General features: G+C 37.3%; 1 protein-coding gene across 2 annotated transcripts in view; it reads right to left on the bottom strand.

The window, feature by feature from the left end:
* The window catches only part of SOBP (sine oculis binding protein homolog), a 158148-nt gene that overhangs the window by 127817 nt on the left and 10876 nt on the right, over window positions 1-19455 (bottom strand). For both annotated transcript variants that reach the window (XM_082669224.1, XM_082669225.1), the window contains exons 2-3: window positions 16503-16641; window positions 14161-14346 (exon numbers count right to left, since the gene is read on the bottom strand). In XM_082669224.1, the coding sequence (XP_082525350.1) occupies window positions 14161-14346; window positions 16503-16641 (325 nt within the window). The remainder of the gene's footprint in view (window positions 1-14160; window positions 14347-16502; window positions 16642-19455) is intronic.

Raw genomic sequence — 19455 nt, 5'->3', positions numbered from 1 at the left:
TCTTTTTAATGTCTGTCTCCTCCACCAGACTGTGAGCTAGTTAAGACAGGGACCATATCTGTCTTATTCACTAGAATGAAATGTCTGACTTTGGGCCTCAGCATAAGGAGAAGAAAAAGCAGAATCCTTACTAGATGTACCTTGGGTGGTTGGATGTCCAGGGCGGGGGCAGGGGGTGGGGGAGGAAGCCAAGGGCACCATCTTTGCTAACCACTCAGAACCAAGTTGCCTTAGAGGGAAACACCAGTGAAAAGCCCCAGAACAGAATGCAATCATTATTTCCACTCTCCTTGGCCAAGTCCATGAACTAAGTGTTCTCAATTTAACAAGAACTTTGAGAAGTCAGCATTGGGAATGTCCCTAGAATAACACGAGTTACCAACTTCACCATCACTCCTCTCTCTTAACCAAACCTTATTTATACCTTCAAATAATTAATTGCAAACAGTTCAGTCAAGTCTAAGTTAATTCCAGAATTAAACACATCCACCCTCTACAAGCAAAGGGAAGTACAGCTGACGTTTCCTCTTATTTCCTATTAGCATCTTAGCTCTTTGGTGATCTGGGGCAGGGTGTTCTAAAATCCTAGCTAGGTCATACCCCCAAAAAGAGTTTATAGAATGCCAAGAAAAGTTCTAGGCTGCCTCATGGATCACAGAAGTGTGTGATTTATAATCCATGTTTAGATGGTGTCCGTACTTCTGCCATGAAAGCAACTCAGTGACCTTGAGAAGGTCATTTACTCTCTCCAGCCTCATTTTCCTCATCTGTAAAAGAGGAGATTTAGCTAGATGATCTCCTAGGTCCCTTCTAACTAAAAATCTAGGACTCTAAATCTCTCAAAATAACAAGATCCATTTAAAGGAGGGCAGCCAAGGGGTAATCTTTTTCCTTTCTTTTTTTTCTTGAACCCCTCAATTTCCATCCTTTTTTCTCCTTCTGTATGGCCACCACTATTGTCCCTTGCCCTTACCACAAGAGGCTTAGAAAATTCTTTGGCTGATGGGACAATTTTAGAAATGGACCTTTCTAAGCTCTCCAGTATTTGCACCACCACAAATCTGGTACCCTCTTTTTAATCCTTTATTATATATTTATGCTTCACTTTAAAGGGACAAACATGAATGTTTATAAAATTCTAACTTTTTATATTATTTTCCATTAATTTCTGATCTTTCAGTGTGGATCTCCACACACATGGTATTTTATGCTGAGTTTCCCAGAAAACAGAATCTGAGACAAAGATTTGCAAGCAGCCAGTTACTGGGCGTGTGATTCCAGGAAGTAGGGGGTGGGGGACAAGGGGAATGAACCTGGGGAGGATGAAGAGCCAATGTAACGATGTGATACTAAGTTGGCCACTATTAAGGAAGACTGGTATTCAATCATAAAGAACAATCTTTGGAGTATGTGACATACATTTCATAACTCTTTACCCAGGGGACAAAAAGGAGAAAGAATTTATTCATCACATCTATGCCCCATTGACCTAGTGTGTTAATTCCCCTATATTTTTGGTTTGCATTTGTGGGCACGCAGCCAAAAAGATTTACACAAAACTCATGCTGCCGTATCAGGGAAGTCCCAGAGCAAGAAGCTAGGGACATATGCCACAAGCATGAGGCAAGATCCTTTCAGAATGCACATGCCTAAGCTGTCAAAGTACTATAGCAGTCACTATGGGGCCAAGAGGATCTGGTGTGGCACATAAGAGGCGTCCCATACTCAGAGTTGTCATCACTATAGAGCCTGGTTTCTCAACCATGGCACTATGGACATTTTCAGCCAGATAATTCCTTGTGTGGGACTGTCCTGTGCATTGTAGGAGGTTTAGCAGCATCCCTGGCCTCTACTCACTACACACCAGTACCACCCCCTCTCCCAGCTGTGACAACCAAAAATATCTCCAAATATTGTCCAATGTCCCCGCGGGGGGGGGGGGTGCAAATTTACCCCCTGATAAGAACCACTGGTGTAGAGTAATGTATATCCTACTTTAGTCACTCACCCGGTGCCCCTTCATTTCTCTCCACTTTACACGGTATCAGAAACAGCTCTCGAGTAGACCACTGTGAGAGATATTTATGCCTCATGCCTATAACTTAATTTTTAGGCTTCACCATGATATAATTCACGTAAATAGGTGATTATTCCTTAATAATAAGGAATGATGAGATTTTAAAAACTCCATGTGAGAAAGCTATGAACAGACTAGACATAGGACAAAAATGTTAAAATTACATTCTAGGGTTTCGTTGCTGAAATCAAGACAAGAAGGAATTAAATTTTTAAAAAAATTTTGAAACCTAGGTCTTTAAGTCAAGGACTCAATATATTTTGAGACAAGGATTTTTTTCTCTGAATTATGCATATGTAATATACACACAATTTCACATTCAACTTCAAGGCCCACACTCACCCACCTAAGGCCATCCAAGGAACCCCTTGGAGACAATGTTAACTACAGTTGACGAGAATTTAAACTGTTTCCAGTTTTTAACTATTATAAATAAATGCTCCTATAAAGGTTCTTCCAAATGTTTTTGGCATATATATATATATATATATATGTACATACATACATACAGAGAGAGACAAACAGACATTTATGTTGAGTATATACCTAGGATGGAATTATTGGATAATAGGATATGTTTAGTTCAGCATTAATAGATATTCGCAATCAGCTTTCAAGAGTGGTTATACTGATTTACACACTCAGCAGCAATGCATGAGAGTTCCAATTGGTCTGTGTCCTTCCCAATGTTGGGTACTGTCTTTTTCATTTTAGCCATTCTAATGTTTGTGCACTGGTATCTCACTGCGATTTTTTTTTCTTTATTATATCTGTATTCAAATCACAACATATACATGTAAATACTGAAGTGGAGCAGAATACAAAGATTGGAGGGCTCTTCTAGAGGATCTTTGTGTTTCTTTTTTTTTTTAACATCTTTATTGGAGTGTAATTATTTTACAATGGTGTGTTAGTTTCTGCTTTATAACAAAGTGAATCAGCTGTACATACACATATATCCCCATATCTCCTCCCTCTTGCATCTCCCTCCCACCCTCCCTATCTCTCTCCTCTAGGTGGTCACAAAGCATCAAGCTGATCTCCCTGTGCTATGTCTCACTGTGATTTTAAATTTTATTTTCCTAATGACTAACGAGGTTGAACAACTTTTAATATGTTTATGGGCCACTTGGATATTTTCTTTAGTGAAGTGCCTGTTTATATTTTTTGCTCATTTTGCCATTGGGATGTTTTCTTTTTTATTTCTAGGGGTTCTTTATATATTGTGAATGTGAATCTTTTGTGGAACGTGTTTTATAAACATATCTCCTACTCAGTGATTTGCCATTTCATTTTTTTGAAAGATGTCTTCTAATCAACAGAAATTCTTAACTTTAATAGAGTCTATTTAATCAACCTTTTTCTTTATGGTTAGTGCTTGTAGTATATAATTTAAGCAGTATTGGCCTGCTCAAGATCATAAATATATTCTCTGAGGCTTTCTTCTACAAGCTCTATTGTTCTAACTCTCACTTTTAGATCAACAATCCATCTAGAACTGATTTTTGTGAATGGTGTAAAGAATCAACATACATTTTTTATCATAAGAACTGAGAAGACTATTCTTTCCTTACTGCTCTATACTGTCACCTTTGTTCTTATGGACTGAATGTATGTGTCCCTCCAAAATGCAAGTTGAAGCTCTAACTCCCAATGTGATACTATTTGGAGATGGGGTATTTGAGAGTTAATTAGGGTTAGATGAGGTTGTGAGAGTAGAACCCTGGTCTAATGGGATTAGTGCCCTTATAAGAGGAGACACAAGAGAGCTTGCTATCTCTTTCTGCCATGTAAGAACACAGGGAAAAGGCAACCACCTGCAACTCACAGAGAGAGTTCTTACCAGATACCAACCCTGATGACTTTGATCTTGGACTTCCATTCTTCAGAATTGTGAGAAAATAAATTTTGGTTATTTAAGCAACCCAGGCTATGGTATTTTATTATGGAAATGCAAGCTGACTAATACATTTGTCATAAATTATCAATTTAGATTTGTTTCTGGATTCTATTGAAATGATTTATATGTATATCTTTATGTCATTATCTCATTGTCTTTTTTTTAATTCAACAGAAATCATTTATTACTGCTCATGGTTTCTGTGGATCAGATATTTGAGAGTGGTTTGGAGCAATTCTGGCTCAGGACTGCTCATGAGGTTACAATCAAAGGTCTCTGGGGGCTACAGTAATCTGAAGGCTTGACTTCAGGCTGGGGTATCCACTTCTAAGGTGGTTCAGCCATAGGGCTGGCAAGTCAGTGCTGGCTACTGGTAGGAGGACTCAGTTCCTGTCTACATGGTCTTCTTCACAGGACTGCTTAAGTTTCCTCATGCTTCCCACAGAGTGAATAATGTGAGAGAATTAAGCAGAAACTGCAATAAGCTTTTACGACAGCATTAGAAGTTGGTCACACAGACCATCCCTGATTCAATGTATGAAGACACCACCAGGAAGCCAGGATAATTGGGGGCCATCCCAGAAGCTGGCTACCATAATTTCATTATCTAAAGTCCAAAACTAGGCAAAAATAAACTATTTTAGGGAGGCATACTGAGGTGTTTAAACTATAGAAGAAAGAAAGGTAATGATTACCATAAAAGTGGTTACCTCTTGGAGGAAAGAAGGTGTGAGTAGACAAGGATCACTATTTGTAAAAGGATACATTTATGTTTTACACACTTTTCCAAAATGTATATATTTCATAATTGCAAGAAAAGGTTCTTTACAAAAATTAAACCAAAAGAGAACTGACATGAAACAGAAAGTGTTCTTTCCTCTTTTATGTCTCAAATATAGATCAATAGATTCCTAAAGGATAATTTTAAATATGGTCAAAAGAAGAATAACAACAACAGCAACAATTAACACTAATAATATTCATTAATAATTATTCTAGTCTTATAATAAATGTTGAGATCTCTTAGTATAAGTCTTCGAATTTTGCTTTTTTTCCTCAAGATAATCTTGGCTACTCTTACCCCTGTGCATCTCCATGTATACTTTAGAAGCAGCTTTTTTTTTTTTTTTTTTTGGTGGTATGCGGGCCTCTCACTGTTGTGGCCTCTCCCGTTGCGGAGCACAGGCTCCAGACACGCAGGCTCAGCAGCCATGGCTCACGGGCCCAGCCACTCTGCAGCATGTGGGATCTTCCCGGACCGGGGCACAAACCCGTGTCCCCTGCATCGGCAGGCAGACTCTCAACCACTGTGACACCAGGGAAGCCCCTAGAAGCAGCTTTTTAATTTCCACAACACTTTATGATGAAATTTTATCAGAATTGAATTAAACATATAGATCAATTTAGGAAGAATCTGCCTTTTTAGAATATCTAGTCTCCAATCCATAAACATGGTGTGTCCCTTCACTGATTTAGGTTTTCTTTCATTTCTCTCAACAATGCTTATACTTCTCTGTGTAACAATCCTGCACACATTTTGTTAGATTTTTTCCTCTGGGTATTTGATGGTTTGATGCTATTTTAAATGGTATTTTTAAGGTTTCGTGTGTGTGTGTGGCTGGCATATAGAGAAATAATGGATTTGGCGGTACTGACTTGGGGGTTTAGACCCTGATAAATGCACTCATTAATTATAATAGTTTATTTGTTCATTGGTAGGGGAGAGAGGTTCTAAACAAAACAGCATTTCTACCTTTCAAATCTTTTTTTCTGTTGCTTTTTCTTGCCTTATTACATTGTCTATGAGTTCTAGTACAAAATTAAATAGAAGTAGTGATAGTGGTTATCTTTATCTTATTCTTGATCTCAAAAGGGAAGTTTTAAATATTTCACCATTAGGTATGGTGTTTGCTGTAGGTTTTTTGTGGATTTTTTTTGTCACATTATGGAAGTTTTATTCTATTCCTATTTTTCCAAGAGTTTTTATTATTAATTGTGTTAAATTTTTATAAAATTGTGTTTCTGAATCTTTTGAGAATATTGTATGAGCTTTATTTTGTTCTGTTAATGTGCTTAATTATATTGACTAATTTTCAAAATTTAAATCAACCTTGCATTCCTAGGAAAAAAATCCAAGTTAGACATGATGCATTATCCTACTGCTTATATCACTGACTTTGGTTTGCTATGATTTTGTTCAGGATTTTTGAATCACTGTTCATGTTAAACAGAAGTTTTCCATTTTAATGTAATCTAATTACATTAAATTATCATTTTTACTTCTAATGCTTTTGTCATGTGATGAGATCAAGGTCATGCTGGGATCATAAAATGATTTCTATTCTCTAGGAGAGTTTCTCTAAGTTTGTTTTTATTTTTTCCTTAGATGATAGAATTTAACACTGAAGTTATCTGGATCTAGAATGTTCTTTGTAAAATGATTTAATTATTTAATTTCCTTACTACTCAGGAAATGTAGGACTACTCAGGTTTTCTTATTCTTGTGCCTGTTTTCGTAAATTAAATTCGACATAATGTGACTTCTCTTTTGCAGAAATTCTGGGAATTACTTCCAGTGATCACAACTTATGTATAACATCAAAATGATTAGGTTTAATACCATATGGGTGATACAGTCTTTTTATATACTCATATTTCACCTTTCTAGCACTTTCTCTAAATTTTATTTTTTTAATTAATTTTAATTGGAGTACAGTTGATTGACAATGTGTGTTAGTTTCTGCTGTACAGCAAGGTGAATCAGTTATACATATACATATATCCACCCTTTTTTAGATTATTTTCCCATATAGGTCATTACAGAGTTTTGAGTAGAGTTCCCTCTACTATATAGTAGGTTCTTACTAGTTACATATATTTTATATGTAGTAGTATGTATATATCAATCCCAGTCTCCCAACTTATCCCTCCCTCCTCTTTCCCCCTTGGTAACCATAAGTTTGTTTTCTACATCTGTGACTCTTTCAGAGTAAAAATTAACAATCATTGAAAGTTGTCCTAAGTAGCATAAATCTTCCATCAGAATTTCAGCTGCTGTAACTACACACATAGGTAATTGGCTTTAAATATATTCAATCAATTAACAAATACATATTATGACATATTAAAATAGACCCTTTCAAATATTAAATCATCTAGGCATTTCACTATACAAGTCATAAAACCAAGATTTTATAAATGTAGGGAAATTACAGATTACCTTAGTTAACTACATCATTTTTCAGACAAGGAAACTGAGGCTCAGAAAGGCTAAGTGGCTTATCCAAGATTAGACAGCCAATAAATGGCTGAGCTGGCATTAACAATCCAGGTCTCCTGGCTCTTACTCTGGTGGTCTTTCCACCACATCATGCTACCATTCAAACTACACATTCCATTTGGCATTAAGAATGACTGAACATATTGAAATTTGACTTACATCTTTTCAAGACCCCTTGATTGTATAAAGAAAGATAAAACAGGACCCATGTCATAGTAGCTAACATTTTAAGACTTCATTTTGTGTCTTTTTTATCACTTTGAATTTCAAATGACTATCTCTAGCTTACATTATGTTTCAAATGCCATTTCTCCCCAACTGTACAAACATAACAGTTCCTGAGTATCTGCGTATAGACTTTCTGCTACTCCAGTTTAACTGCCCTTCTACTCCCCATGCACCTTCCAAATGCTGTTAAATTATTTCATACTTTCCAAAGTCAAAATAGAATAATGTTTTGATTATATATCAAGTACACTGTAAGTTCTTGGTGATCAGGGACGATATATATATTTGTATCATATACATATATATAATTTGTATTTATATTGTATATATTTGTATTATCTCATATAATGTAAAGAACATTCAGTAAATACCTTATTGACTAAAAGACTGACACAGTGTTTTGAATAATCAAGTGGTATGAATATGGGTTAAGGAGACATTGTGCCTAAGTTCAGCTACCAGCTCGACCACTTATTACCTGTGTGACCTCAGGCAAGTTGCTTAACTTTTCTGGGTCTCAGTTTCCTCAATTGTAAAACAAGGTTAATAATAGCATCCACACAGAGTCTTTCTGAAAATTAGATGAGATAATCTATTACACAATGCCTGGCCCATAATAAGTGCTCAAAAAATATTAGCTTGATGAGATTATATCAATACTGTTATTAACTACTCCTCTTCCTGTCATTCACCATAATTCCTCCTGTCCTCATCCTAAGCGGTTTGGAAAGATCTCCAAATCTGAGGGTTCAGTGAACCTCTTCTTTTTATTGAGAAATGTATCTACTACATAAATAGTAAGTCATCCAAATCCCATTAACTCTAGGTAATTTTATTTAATAATCATATTTTAAAAGTTGGACAAATAAATAAATGGCAAAGCAATTTTTATTAAATCCTGTTTTCTCAATGGCTATTTGGAATACAGCATTCATATGCAAGCCCCAAGAATATTGAATAACAGATAAAATAAATAATGATCATAATGCAAACCACATTCTGATTCCCACTTCCCTGCAAGTACAACTCCATGTAAGAATTACAAGAGCCAAAAAGTAACATGCTTATTAACTGTGGGCTACTCAGCTATACACATAGAGCTTAGCAGATCACGTGAATGTTTCCATATTCTCAATTAAGCTAATGGTTCCTTAGAGCCCAGTTCTTATAACCCCTTAAGAATTTCAAGATTTGCCTGAAAAAATATATCACATTTCCATGACTATGACTGAACACAAATTTGGAAAGCTCACTGAAAGCAAACCATCCTGGAAGACAGGAAATGGTCATTGTTTTCCAAGAAAGGCAAGACGCTCCTGCACAAAGGAAATCAAGCTGGTCTTAGAAGCTTAATCTCATGTCCCTCCACATAAACCTGTGTGTGCTGTGTGGATGGACCCTGCCTTGCACTTCACACATGGGAACATACTGGGGAATAAGAATAAGGTCACTTACCATTTGAGGTAAGAGACATTTTATTCAAAATTGCCATATAAATGCATCCAGAGAAGTATATTCCCTCCTTTTTTCACATTTCATTTTATTTTAAAGTATTCAGAGATTTAAAGGGATTCTGGACTTATAATAGACAAGTTATAAGCCTCTGGAAAAACCTGACAAAAGACTCAGATCTAAAATATTGTTTCCTAGATACACAGTGTTTTCTGCAACTGGGCTCAGTGAAACTTTCACTAGCAAAGTCTTTGCATTTCATCTTTACCTTATGAACAAAAAGAAACTGCACTAATTGTTTTACTGATTTTTAAAGTCTTGAGAGCAAAATGTTGTTCATGGAGCAAGTCTAAGAGCAGGAGATAAAAAATCCTGGTTCAAGTCCCAGCTGGTTACTTTAACCAGAAGTAGGCAACCCAAGCTTGCCCAACCACTGCAGAGGGTTGATGTCTGCTCAGTGGAACTGGGTGCTACTACACTTGTAAAGCAATAAAGACCAATATAAGGTCTTTGTAAAAAAAAAAAAAAATGTATTTAAAATTCATTTTGAATGGCTTTGCTTCAATAGTCAAACTTGCGTGAGAGCAGAGCAGGCATAAGTGTTCTGATGGAGATTCACTGTTGTACAGCTCTTCCAATCCATGCTGGAAGTCCTTTACTGGTACAACCCTCTCTGAATGAAGTCCCAAAGGATTGAACCCATATTAAAATCTCTAATATGAGAAGAATTACAGCAAGGTTACAATGTAATTAACCTGAGTTATCTTTCAAAACTCTTGCTGATATATATTCTGCCACTTCAGACTATGCTCACGCTGTGGTTTTTTAAATTAGCAAAGAAGGAGGTTTTCATATTCATTCTAACTGAAAGGATAAAGGAATGTTTGTGTAAAAAGAGAATTGGTTGATACTTTCTATTATTTTCTAATATTATTCTTATCATTATATTCTTATCGTTTTTTAAAAATGGTGACTCTATATGGCAAAACCTTATTTTGTCCACTGCAGAAAAGTCCGTGATTCTTATTTAAAGATCATGGTGATTCCCTTCATTTGCTTGGAGGGAAAAGAAAAAAAGTAAAAGCAGGGCTATTATTCTGTGTTTATAACAAGTCTATTACCATAGTAACGACTGTGATGTCACAAACCCTATACCAAGGGCCAGATTCTGTCTCTGAGCGGGGAAGGGCAGCTTAGCCTTGGAAATCGGATGAAATTGGATGCAAACATGTGCAGCAGAAGCAGGGTCAATGCTTGTGGTAATCACCAAGGTGCAAGAAGTTCCCCTTCCGGGAAGAAAAAGGGTGCAGGAACAGAAAAGCAATCTCCCAGGCCCAGAAATAAGCTACCCCCACAGTTCTGTCTGCAGCTGTGCAAAAGGAGAGTGGAAATCCAAGCGAGTGTGCTATCACCGTGTTCCCGATCACGAGTATTCCACTGGGCCCACTGGCTGCCAAATGTGGATGGGATCCAGTGGTGAGCCTGCCTGAGCACAGGGAACACTCTCTGGAACTAGTGCCTGACCAGATGGAGCCTTCCGGTACCTCGAAGCAGGAGCAACTTGCTTCATGATGGCAAGACTTTAAAACCAAGCTGGGGGGTTACCACTGCTAGGTCATCCTGGTTCACAGAACCACAGATGCTTAAGAGTTAGAGAACTCATCAAGTCTCCCCAAAGATGTGGACTTGAAAAAAATAACCTTTTGCAGGAACAAGCTATATCCCCTGTCACTAAGGAATCTGAAGTAGCAGATTAATAAATACTCTTATTCTGATACAGTCTAGGGAAGTTTCGTATATATACGCTGACAAGGCAACTTTATATTAAAAAGAATATTGGATTAGGAGTCAGAAGACCTTAGTACTAGTCTTGACGCAAGTACTTAGAAGCCACCTGACCTTGAGAAAGCCATTTAACCTATTTGAGCTTCAGTTCTTTATTTAATGATATCTCAAATGCTATTTCCCAGGGTTATTGTAAAGATCAAATTAAATAAAATCTGAATGAGTTTCATAACTGTAAAGGGTTTAATACAAACATAAGGTATTATTAGCATTTTCACATAGCCGGCTTACAGTATACCAGGAATAATTTGAACACTAATCGTTCTTTTCTTTCCAGGAATCCAGAGCATACACACAATCCTCTTCTTCCCTATCCCGAGAAGTAGACACTTGCATGATACAGTCAACTCTGAATTATTCAGGGGTTGATTACCAAGGGGCCTTTTGTTCCTAGCCATCGTATGATTTATTAGTTTCCCTCAGAAATGCCCCATTAACCTATATACAGCTAGACCATTGACAGAGGGTCCCTCAACTGGATTACCTTGAATAACAACTCTGGTCAAAGTTTTAGCAAAAGGAAAAATTGAAATGATTAACTAGATGGGAGTTTTTGGATAATTTGTGGACTTTACACTTATCTATGGATAAGTACACACATCACTGTCACAGAGGCTATGGTCATGGTCAGACAGACTGAGACTAATCCAAACAAGATCCTAGCACTTTCCCAGTGAACAACAAAGTAGCCTGTACTATCTTCTGCATGTGCAATAGGAATTTGAATATCAGTCATTCATTCATTTATTCAACAAACACTGGTGGAGTACCTATTATGTGCCAGAGCTCACCACATACCCTGAAAACCCCACTATTTTCCTGCCCTGTCACTGTCCCTTCCTCACGATATTACACAGAGCACCTTGACAAATCTCATAGCCTGACTCTTAGAAACTCTATTCACCTTCCTGGTATCATGAGACTTTTGCCAATCTTACCCTAGTGCTAGGGTCAGCAAGCTATTGTCCCTAAGCCAAACCCTGCCTGCTGCCTTCTTTGTAAATAAAGATTTATTAGAACACAGCCATGCCCATTTGTTTATGTATTATCTATGGCTGCTTTTCTGCTACCACCGCAGAGTTCAGTAGTTGTGACAGAGACGGTAGAGCTCCAAAGCCTAAAATACTATCCGACCCTTTACAGAAAAAGTTTACTGACCCCTGCACTAGACAACATAACTAAATCAAAATTCATCTCTCCTGTAAGTTTCTGCTTGGAGAATAATAGAGTAAGCTCCTTGAAAGCAAAGAACCTTTGTGTATCTTTTTCTTGTCATATAGAACCCTGGAGTAGGATCGAGTCAAGGTTTAGAGAAGATACAGAAAATTAAACATGTCCTTCCCTACATTCTGTTTTCAACAGATGAGTGCCTTGGAGTTCCATGGAAGACAGCATAAAACCACTGGTGTTCAGTTACTCTGGCTTCTAAATCCTCAGAGTTCCTACATCTAAGACTTCCAAGGCTCAATTTTTGGCCTCTATCCTTTGCATATTTATTTCTTGATCTGATGTGGAATTAGAGTTAAATAGGAGCTGTGTGCTTGAATTCCACGTGGCTGGCTCAGCAGGAAACTCCAGGGCAGGTTTTTTGGCATGCCAAACTCATGTTAGCCTCAGCTATGCTAATTTCTAGAGCTGTTTGCTTTGCTCAAATAAATCTTAGAGGGGAATTTGCATTTGGATACACACTTTTTTTTTGCACAAATTATGTGCATGATAACTCTGGGGCAGAATAAGGACTGAAAAAAAAAATAACAAGAGGCATGGTGTTTACTGAATGGTTTTCATGTGGCAAGCACTATGCTGGTGCTTTACCTACATTTTCTCATCTCATGGCCACAACTATCCCATAAGGTGAAACTGTGATCCCCATTTTACAGATGTGGAAATCATATAACTTGTCTACACTCACAGAGCTGGTAAATGACAAAGCCTGGATTTGAACACAATCTGTCTGAATGTGAAGCCTGTGTTCTTTTCACTTAGTCACACTGTTTTATTGATACCCTCATCATCATCACCACTCACCTAAGCCCCTGGACATACTTTCAAACAATGAACCCCACATTTAACAAAATTAGTCACCCTTCTCTCCAGTTGTCCTATGCAAAATATGTGTTTGACCTTTAGGAGATAAATTTGGGTCCCTCTGCACCATAAAACAATCAACCAAAGGAGAACAGTGGCATTAGAAAGACAAACTTTATATGTAACACAAATTATGTTAGTATTTAGTAGACAAACACGATTACAAGTGATTTTGATAGGTAAATGGATTTTAATGACATATCTGAGGACCTCAGTATGAAAGGACACTTTTGCTGCTAAAATGTCATAGGTTAAGCAAAAGAATGTGCCCATACCATGAAAAAAATGTTAGTAACACTTAGAAGATGGTACCAATATATCTATAATATAAGCCAAGGAATTTATATCTACAAATATTTTCACTATTTATGGAAACATAACGAAACACCTATCTTCCTTAAAAAAAATACAAGCATTAACTTTAGTGAGTTATGATAAGTACTGCTATCAAAACTCAGTATTTATCATTGTTCAATTCAACATACAGAAAAATAACCAGTGTAGCAATTAAACGTTCTAGCATAATTCTGACATTTTACAGCAAGCCAGATACAATATTACTGAACTTCTTTCTCTGTGTGGAGCATAACTGTAACCTAGCTTGCAATAAGATTTTAAGACTGGCTTAATAAAACAACATCATGCTCAGCCCACTGCCGTCTAGCTTAATACACCGCCATCTAATTTTCTAGAAATATAAAAGAACTGATTACATTTTCATGCAAATGAAATTCAGATCTCCATTTTTTTTAAGCTCTCAAAGAGCTTTGCACAAATTAAAAGGAACTCTGTATGAGATGGGTAACCTAGGTTGTTTCTTAAGTGGATTTATAAGAAGGCACGCTGGGGAACAAGCCTGCCACACACACTTCACAGATTGCCCCTTCCTTCGCAAAACCCACAGAGGAGACGTGGTCCTCACTGCACCACCACCCAGCTCAACCATGGTTCCTTTTTTTCTTGCTAACCAGGCAGTATATATCTTATTTTTTTAATTAGTTCATGCTTTTTTTTATTTTAAACAGATGATTTTAGAGAAGGAAAATAACTTCTTTTATAGCCAGGGGTAGGAAAAATTTATTGTCAGTTGAAAGTTGACAGCCTAACTAGTAGTAGATTGGCCTAATAAAACAATACTACTTTAAATAATACATGCACTAACATTTCTTAGCTGCAAAGTCCCTAAAACAGTCTTTTCCAAAATTAACTTAAGCATTTAATAATTACCATAGGATGGTTAAAACAATTTTCTATCAATCATTATCACTGGAAACCCCAGTATTGACTTACCTGCCGGTGGCTTTATGAAAGGTGGAGGAATTAAAGGTACAATAATGGGCACATTGCCATGATCCTTTGACCCTGCAGGTGAGTCACTGAGTCCATTTCCTGTGGCAAGCCCTGAATAGCCTGTGCTTATATTGTATGGTGAAATAACACTGTCCTCAGGTAATTTTGGTTTTGGCAAAGAATTTTCTGTAAAAGAAGAAAATCACATTCAATATGACGAAAGGGCTTACAACCACATTTTCTCAAGTAAAATGGCTATGGAATAAAAATTTTATTTTGCAAATCTTTAAACACTTTACCAGAACTCCACAGACCATCCTGGACCTTTTCAGTCGTGTTACCATAAATTTCCAAAGGGCTTCTTTATAATTTGCTCCACTATGATAGCTAACATCTCAACTGTACTGTGGTGATGAATTTTAGCATTGTAAAAGCCCATAGAAAATTGAGAGGCAATTAACCCTTTCCATGTACAAAGTGATATACAGCAGACATCGCTCTCTGTCTACCAGGGGAGAAGCTTAAAAAGTGCCCCTGTAGCACTGTAACCAGGTCCCACTGTATTGTAAACTTGAGTGATAATATAATTAAAAGAACCAATGAAGGGAAGAGATATGGGAACAGATGTATATGTATAACTGATTCACTTTGTTATAAAGCAGAAACTAACACACCATTGTAAAGCAATTATACTCCAATAAAGATGTAAAAAAAAAAAAAGAAAAGAAAAAAAAAGAACCAATGAGAAAGAAGCTGATGATTAGGAAAAAACTGTTGTTTCACAGGGTAGACCCATTAACCCATTAATACCCATTAAAAATTAACAAAAATGATCATAAAGAAAACTTATAATGATATGAACCTTGTGAATTTTATCCTTGCATGTGAATCATTAAAAACAACAACAGTGGCTTCCCTGGTGGCGCAGTGGTTGGGAGTCTGCCTGCCGATGCGGGGGACGCGGGTTCGTGCCCGGGTCCGGGAGGATCCCACATGCCGTGGAGCGGCTGGGCCCGTGGGCCATGGCCGTTGGGCCTGCGCATCCGGAGCCTGTGCTCCGTGATGGGAGAGGCCACAGCAATGAGAGGCCCGCGTCCCGCAAAAAAAAAAAAAAAAAAAGAAAAGGAAAAAAAAAACCAACAACAACACTCAACCATAGAAAACAACTTGTTCCCTCCAATAGCATATCCTGGCACTCTCTCCATGTTCCCCAGAGGCAAAGATTATTACCTAGACCAAGTGTTAAACGAGCTATTAGTTTACAGAATATAAACTCGACTTGCATTTTTCGTTTACAGTGAAATTGATGACATTATCTCTGTAACATGATGTGTACAATTTCATACCAAGCTTAACATAAAATTTGTCACATACGTTCAATTCCACATGCCTGCAGGACAGCTCATTTACATTTCATTGCTTGGCATATAAGAAGGAAAAGCACTATCTTAGAGACTGGAAATAAAATGCATGAACAGGTAGTTTATGCCAATAGATATTGAATGTAATGAAAATACTGATCAAATTGCCAATTATATCACACAATTAGTTTTAGTCACACTTTATTAAAGTTCCCCAAATGGATTGCTTCTTCACATAATCCTTTTCTTTGACAAACAAACACTCAATCCAAATTTAGGTTCATAAATTCAGTGTGCAGATCAACACCCACCAATGATTCTAGGCTTCATGAAATATCAGGCACTGCTACCCACCGGCAGATTCAGTGTTATTTCAGCTCCACTAACCTTCTAATTTCTACTCTTTGGCTGGGCTTTGATGATCATTCTTATGGAATTATATAGGACCCAACCTTCTACTACTCTCTTACTCTTCTTCTTAACCTATCCAAGGCTGTGTGGATGAGGCAAGGGTGAAAACTTCAAACAGAAAACAGAAATAGGGCCTTCCTTTAGAATTCCCACCCAAAAGGGGGGGAGGAGAAATTATCAAACTAACCATGATTGTCTCTTACCATCTGAAAATCTAAACCTAACATTTCACTTAACAGAAAGCACCAGTCCTTAACAATTGATATATCGAAGGGTTCAGGAAACTAGAAATTAGCAAACACTGTCCCTTTCTATCAATTTGTGGGCAGGACCACAGCGCTTAGCTAGCCCTTGTCTAGCTAACTGTCCCATTGCTGGATGGAGATTAAGCTGTGTCTATTTTTGTTTTATGTTGTGCTCTTACATTCTGCAGAATTCTGCTTACGGGGATGTCCATTTAAATCAACCATTGGCATCATGAACAAAACGAGTCCCAGAGCAACTCAATTCTGGCAGGTTGAGATAGCCAATCCTTGTTTGCATGAAGGAAAGGACATTGAATATCATTACCTTTGAGAACAGAAATGTGCTGCCGGCTCTCTCCATCTGTAGGATAGTTTCTGAATTCAATATCTTCACCATCTTTCAATTCAACCTTATCATAGCCATACCAGCCAAGAAGTTCATTCATGGTGTTTTCTGCAAAGTTCTGAAAGAGAAGCATAGGCTACTTATGTATATAATCAATAACTATTTGAAAAGAACACATAAATCGAATTCTGTTTCCACTACCCATTTTCTGCCAGCCCCGCCCTACCTCCCTTAGAGTCATGTTTATTTTTCAAATCACGTTCAAAAACTGTCATGCGTTTAAATCTCAGGATGACGCATCCAATTATGACAGGCCTTCAGACATTTGCAATTTAAAGATAACAAGAGAAAAGGTATTTGTCAGTTTTGCTTAAGAATAGGAAGTCATATTTTGGCATATCCTTCTGCAAAGTCTATATCTTTCACTAATACAAAAATATTGAAAGGTAAAAGCACAAAAACAGCTAAGAAGAAATTTTGAAACTGAAAACAATCGACCATTTTGTGGCTCAGATTAATTTAAACTAGAATTGCTTTCTAATTTAGGTGTTGTTTCTTAACATGACTCTTATCTCAGATAAAGCAAAATCTCAGCAAAGAAATAATTTCTCAACTGTCAACCACTACCATCCAGAAAGCTGAATAGTCTACAAGGGTTTCCCTTTTGTAACAGTATTCTTTAAACATTGAAGCATAATTTCCTTTACGAATTCCACTAGTGACAGAATCTTTCCCCATGAAATCAAAGGTCACTGTGATTGTCTTCTGACAAGTAACATAAAAGTACCAAATAACTTTAAGGTTACTAGCCAGCTCAGATTTTGGATAATGTATGAAAACACTTTATGAACTATAAATCAATATACAATCAGCCCTCCATATCTGCAGGCTCTGCATCTGCAGATTCAAGCAACCGCAGTTGGAAAATATTTGGGAAAAAATTCCAGAAAGCTCGAAAAAGCAAAACTTGACTTTGTCATGCAGGCAACTATTTACACAGCACTTGTATTGTATTTACAACTATTTACCTGGCATTTACATTATATTAAGCATTATAAGTAATCTAGAGATGATTTAAAGTATACGGTAGGTTGTGTGTAGGTTATATGAAAATACTACACCATTTTATATAAGGGACTTAAGCACTGTGGATTTAGGGATTGTGGTGTGGGTGTGGGGTGTCCTGGAACCAATCCCTTGTGGATTTGGAGGGACAACTCTATAAAATATAAGGCATTATTATTGTTGTTATTATAGATATCAAGCTGTGGAAATAATGGGTAAATAATAGTTGGACAAATTTAAAGCTTATACTACCAGGTGACTATTTTTAATGAACTTAACAGCTGCTATATCTTAATGCTTGTGTGTGCCTTAAAGCATCTCTATCTGAGAAAGAGAGAGTAGAGAAGTGGTTACCCGGGGCTGGGGGCAGCGGAAACGAGGAGACTGGTCAAAGGGTATAGTATAGCATGCTGTACAGTATGGTGATTATAGCTAATAACACTATCATGTACTTGAATGTTGCTGAGATAGTTGATCCTACATCTTTTCACTGCAAAAAAGAAATGGTAACTATATGACAGGATAGAGGTGGTAGCTAAAGCTACGGGTAGTAGTCATTTTACAACATATAAATGTATCAAATCAATACATTGTACACCTTAAACTTGCAGTGTTTTGTGTCAATTATATCTCTTCTCAATAAAGCTGGAAAAATTTTAATAAAAAGGATCCTATACTACAGAGTAAGATAATAAATGTTTGTTGAATTAATTTTTTTAAGGCATCTTTATCAGGCAAGGCAGGCTGAGCCTCCTAGACTGAGCTAGAAAAACTATACATTCTAACCTTCTCTGTGGCTCAAAGAACCTTTTCTCATTCTCCCTAGAAGTTGTCATTTCTGAATTACACTGGGATGTATAATTTATACCTGAAACAAGCACCCAGGCTAAACCAGCATGTGCACAGCCTCAACGTGTAAGTTCCATGTTCTCTTGAACTTCACTTTAGATTTCAGCAGGGGTTGCATAACCCCTGGTGGTCCAGTGGGTAAGACTCTGCGCTCCCAATGCAGGGGGCCTGGGTTCGATCCCTGGCCAGGGAACTAGATCCTGCCTGCGTACTGCAACTAAAAGTCCACACGCCGCAACTAAAAGATCCCACATGCCGCAAGGAAGATCCCGCATGCCGCAACTAAGACTCAGTGCAGCCAAAATAAATAAATTAAATAAATAATAAATAAGTAAAAAGAAATATTAAAAAAAAAAGTAAGGATATTACACTACATAAAAACAAACCTGGCATTTCAAACCACCCACAGGATGCTAGATTTTTTTTTTTTTTTTTTTTTTTTTTTTTGCTTTAGTACCCACTTGAGCTCAGAGTTCCAAATGGGTCAATCTGTGATAGTATAATGCACAAGCAAGTTTTAAAAATCTAGCCAGGTTGATTCAGTGTTACCGTCCACAAGGCCAACAGCCAGCCATATCAAGCTTTACTGAGGCATTTATTCTATCTGATGGCTGGTCATGTCCACATTAAATAGACATTCTTTTCATGAATGCACGAAGATGATATGATCGATATGTATAATAAGCTCAGCAGCTTCTGGAATACCACCGAGGAGGATTCTGCTAAATGCTGCACTACTCAATCAAAAGAGATTGCTTTAATGAGGTGTCAGTCTCCCTCCCCTAACACCCAATTTCTTTCACTGAGCTGAGTGCCTGGACTGGAGAATGACAGTCCCTAAGCACACAAACCAAGGTCCTCCATCAGGGGTCTGGCAGCAGAAATCTCTGAGGATAAGGATTACATCTTGCATCAAAAAAACAATTCCCAACAGTGCTAAAAGCCAAGTTCAAGCCATCCTACTGGTTTATATGCTGTTTGCCTCAATCTCTAAGAGAAATGTGCCCAAAACCCAGAA

This window comes from Grampus griseus, assembly GCF_964374135.1.
Source record: "Grampus griseus genome assembly, chromosome: 13".
Taxonomy (NCBI): Eukaryota; Metazoa; Chordata; class Mammalia; order Artiodactyla; family Delphinidae; genus Grampus; species Grampus griseus.
Note: the sequence above shows the minus strand (reverse complement) of the source record. Positions and strands in the feature narration are given on the sequence as shown.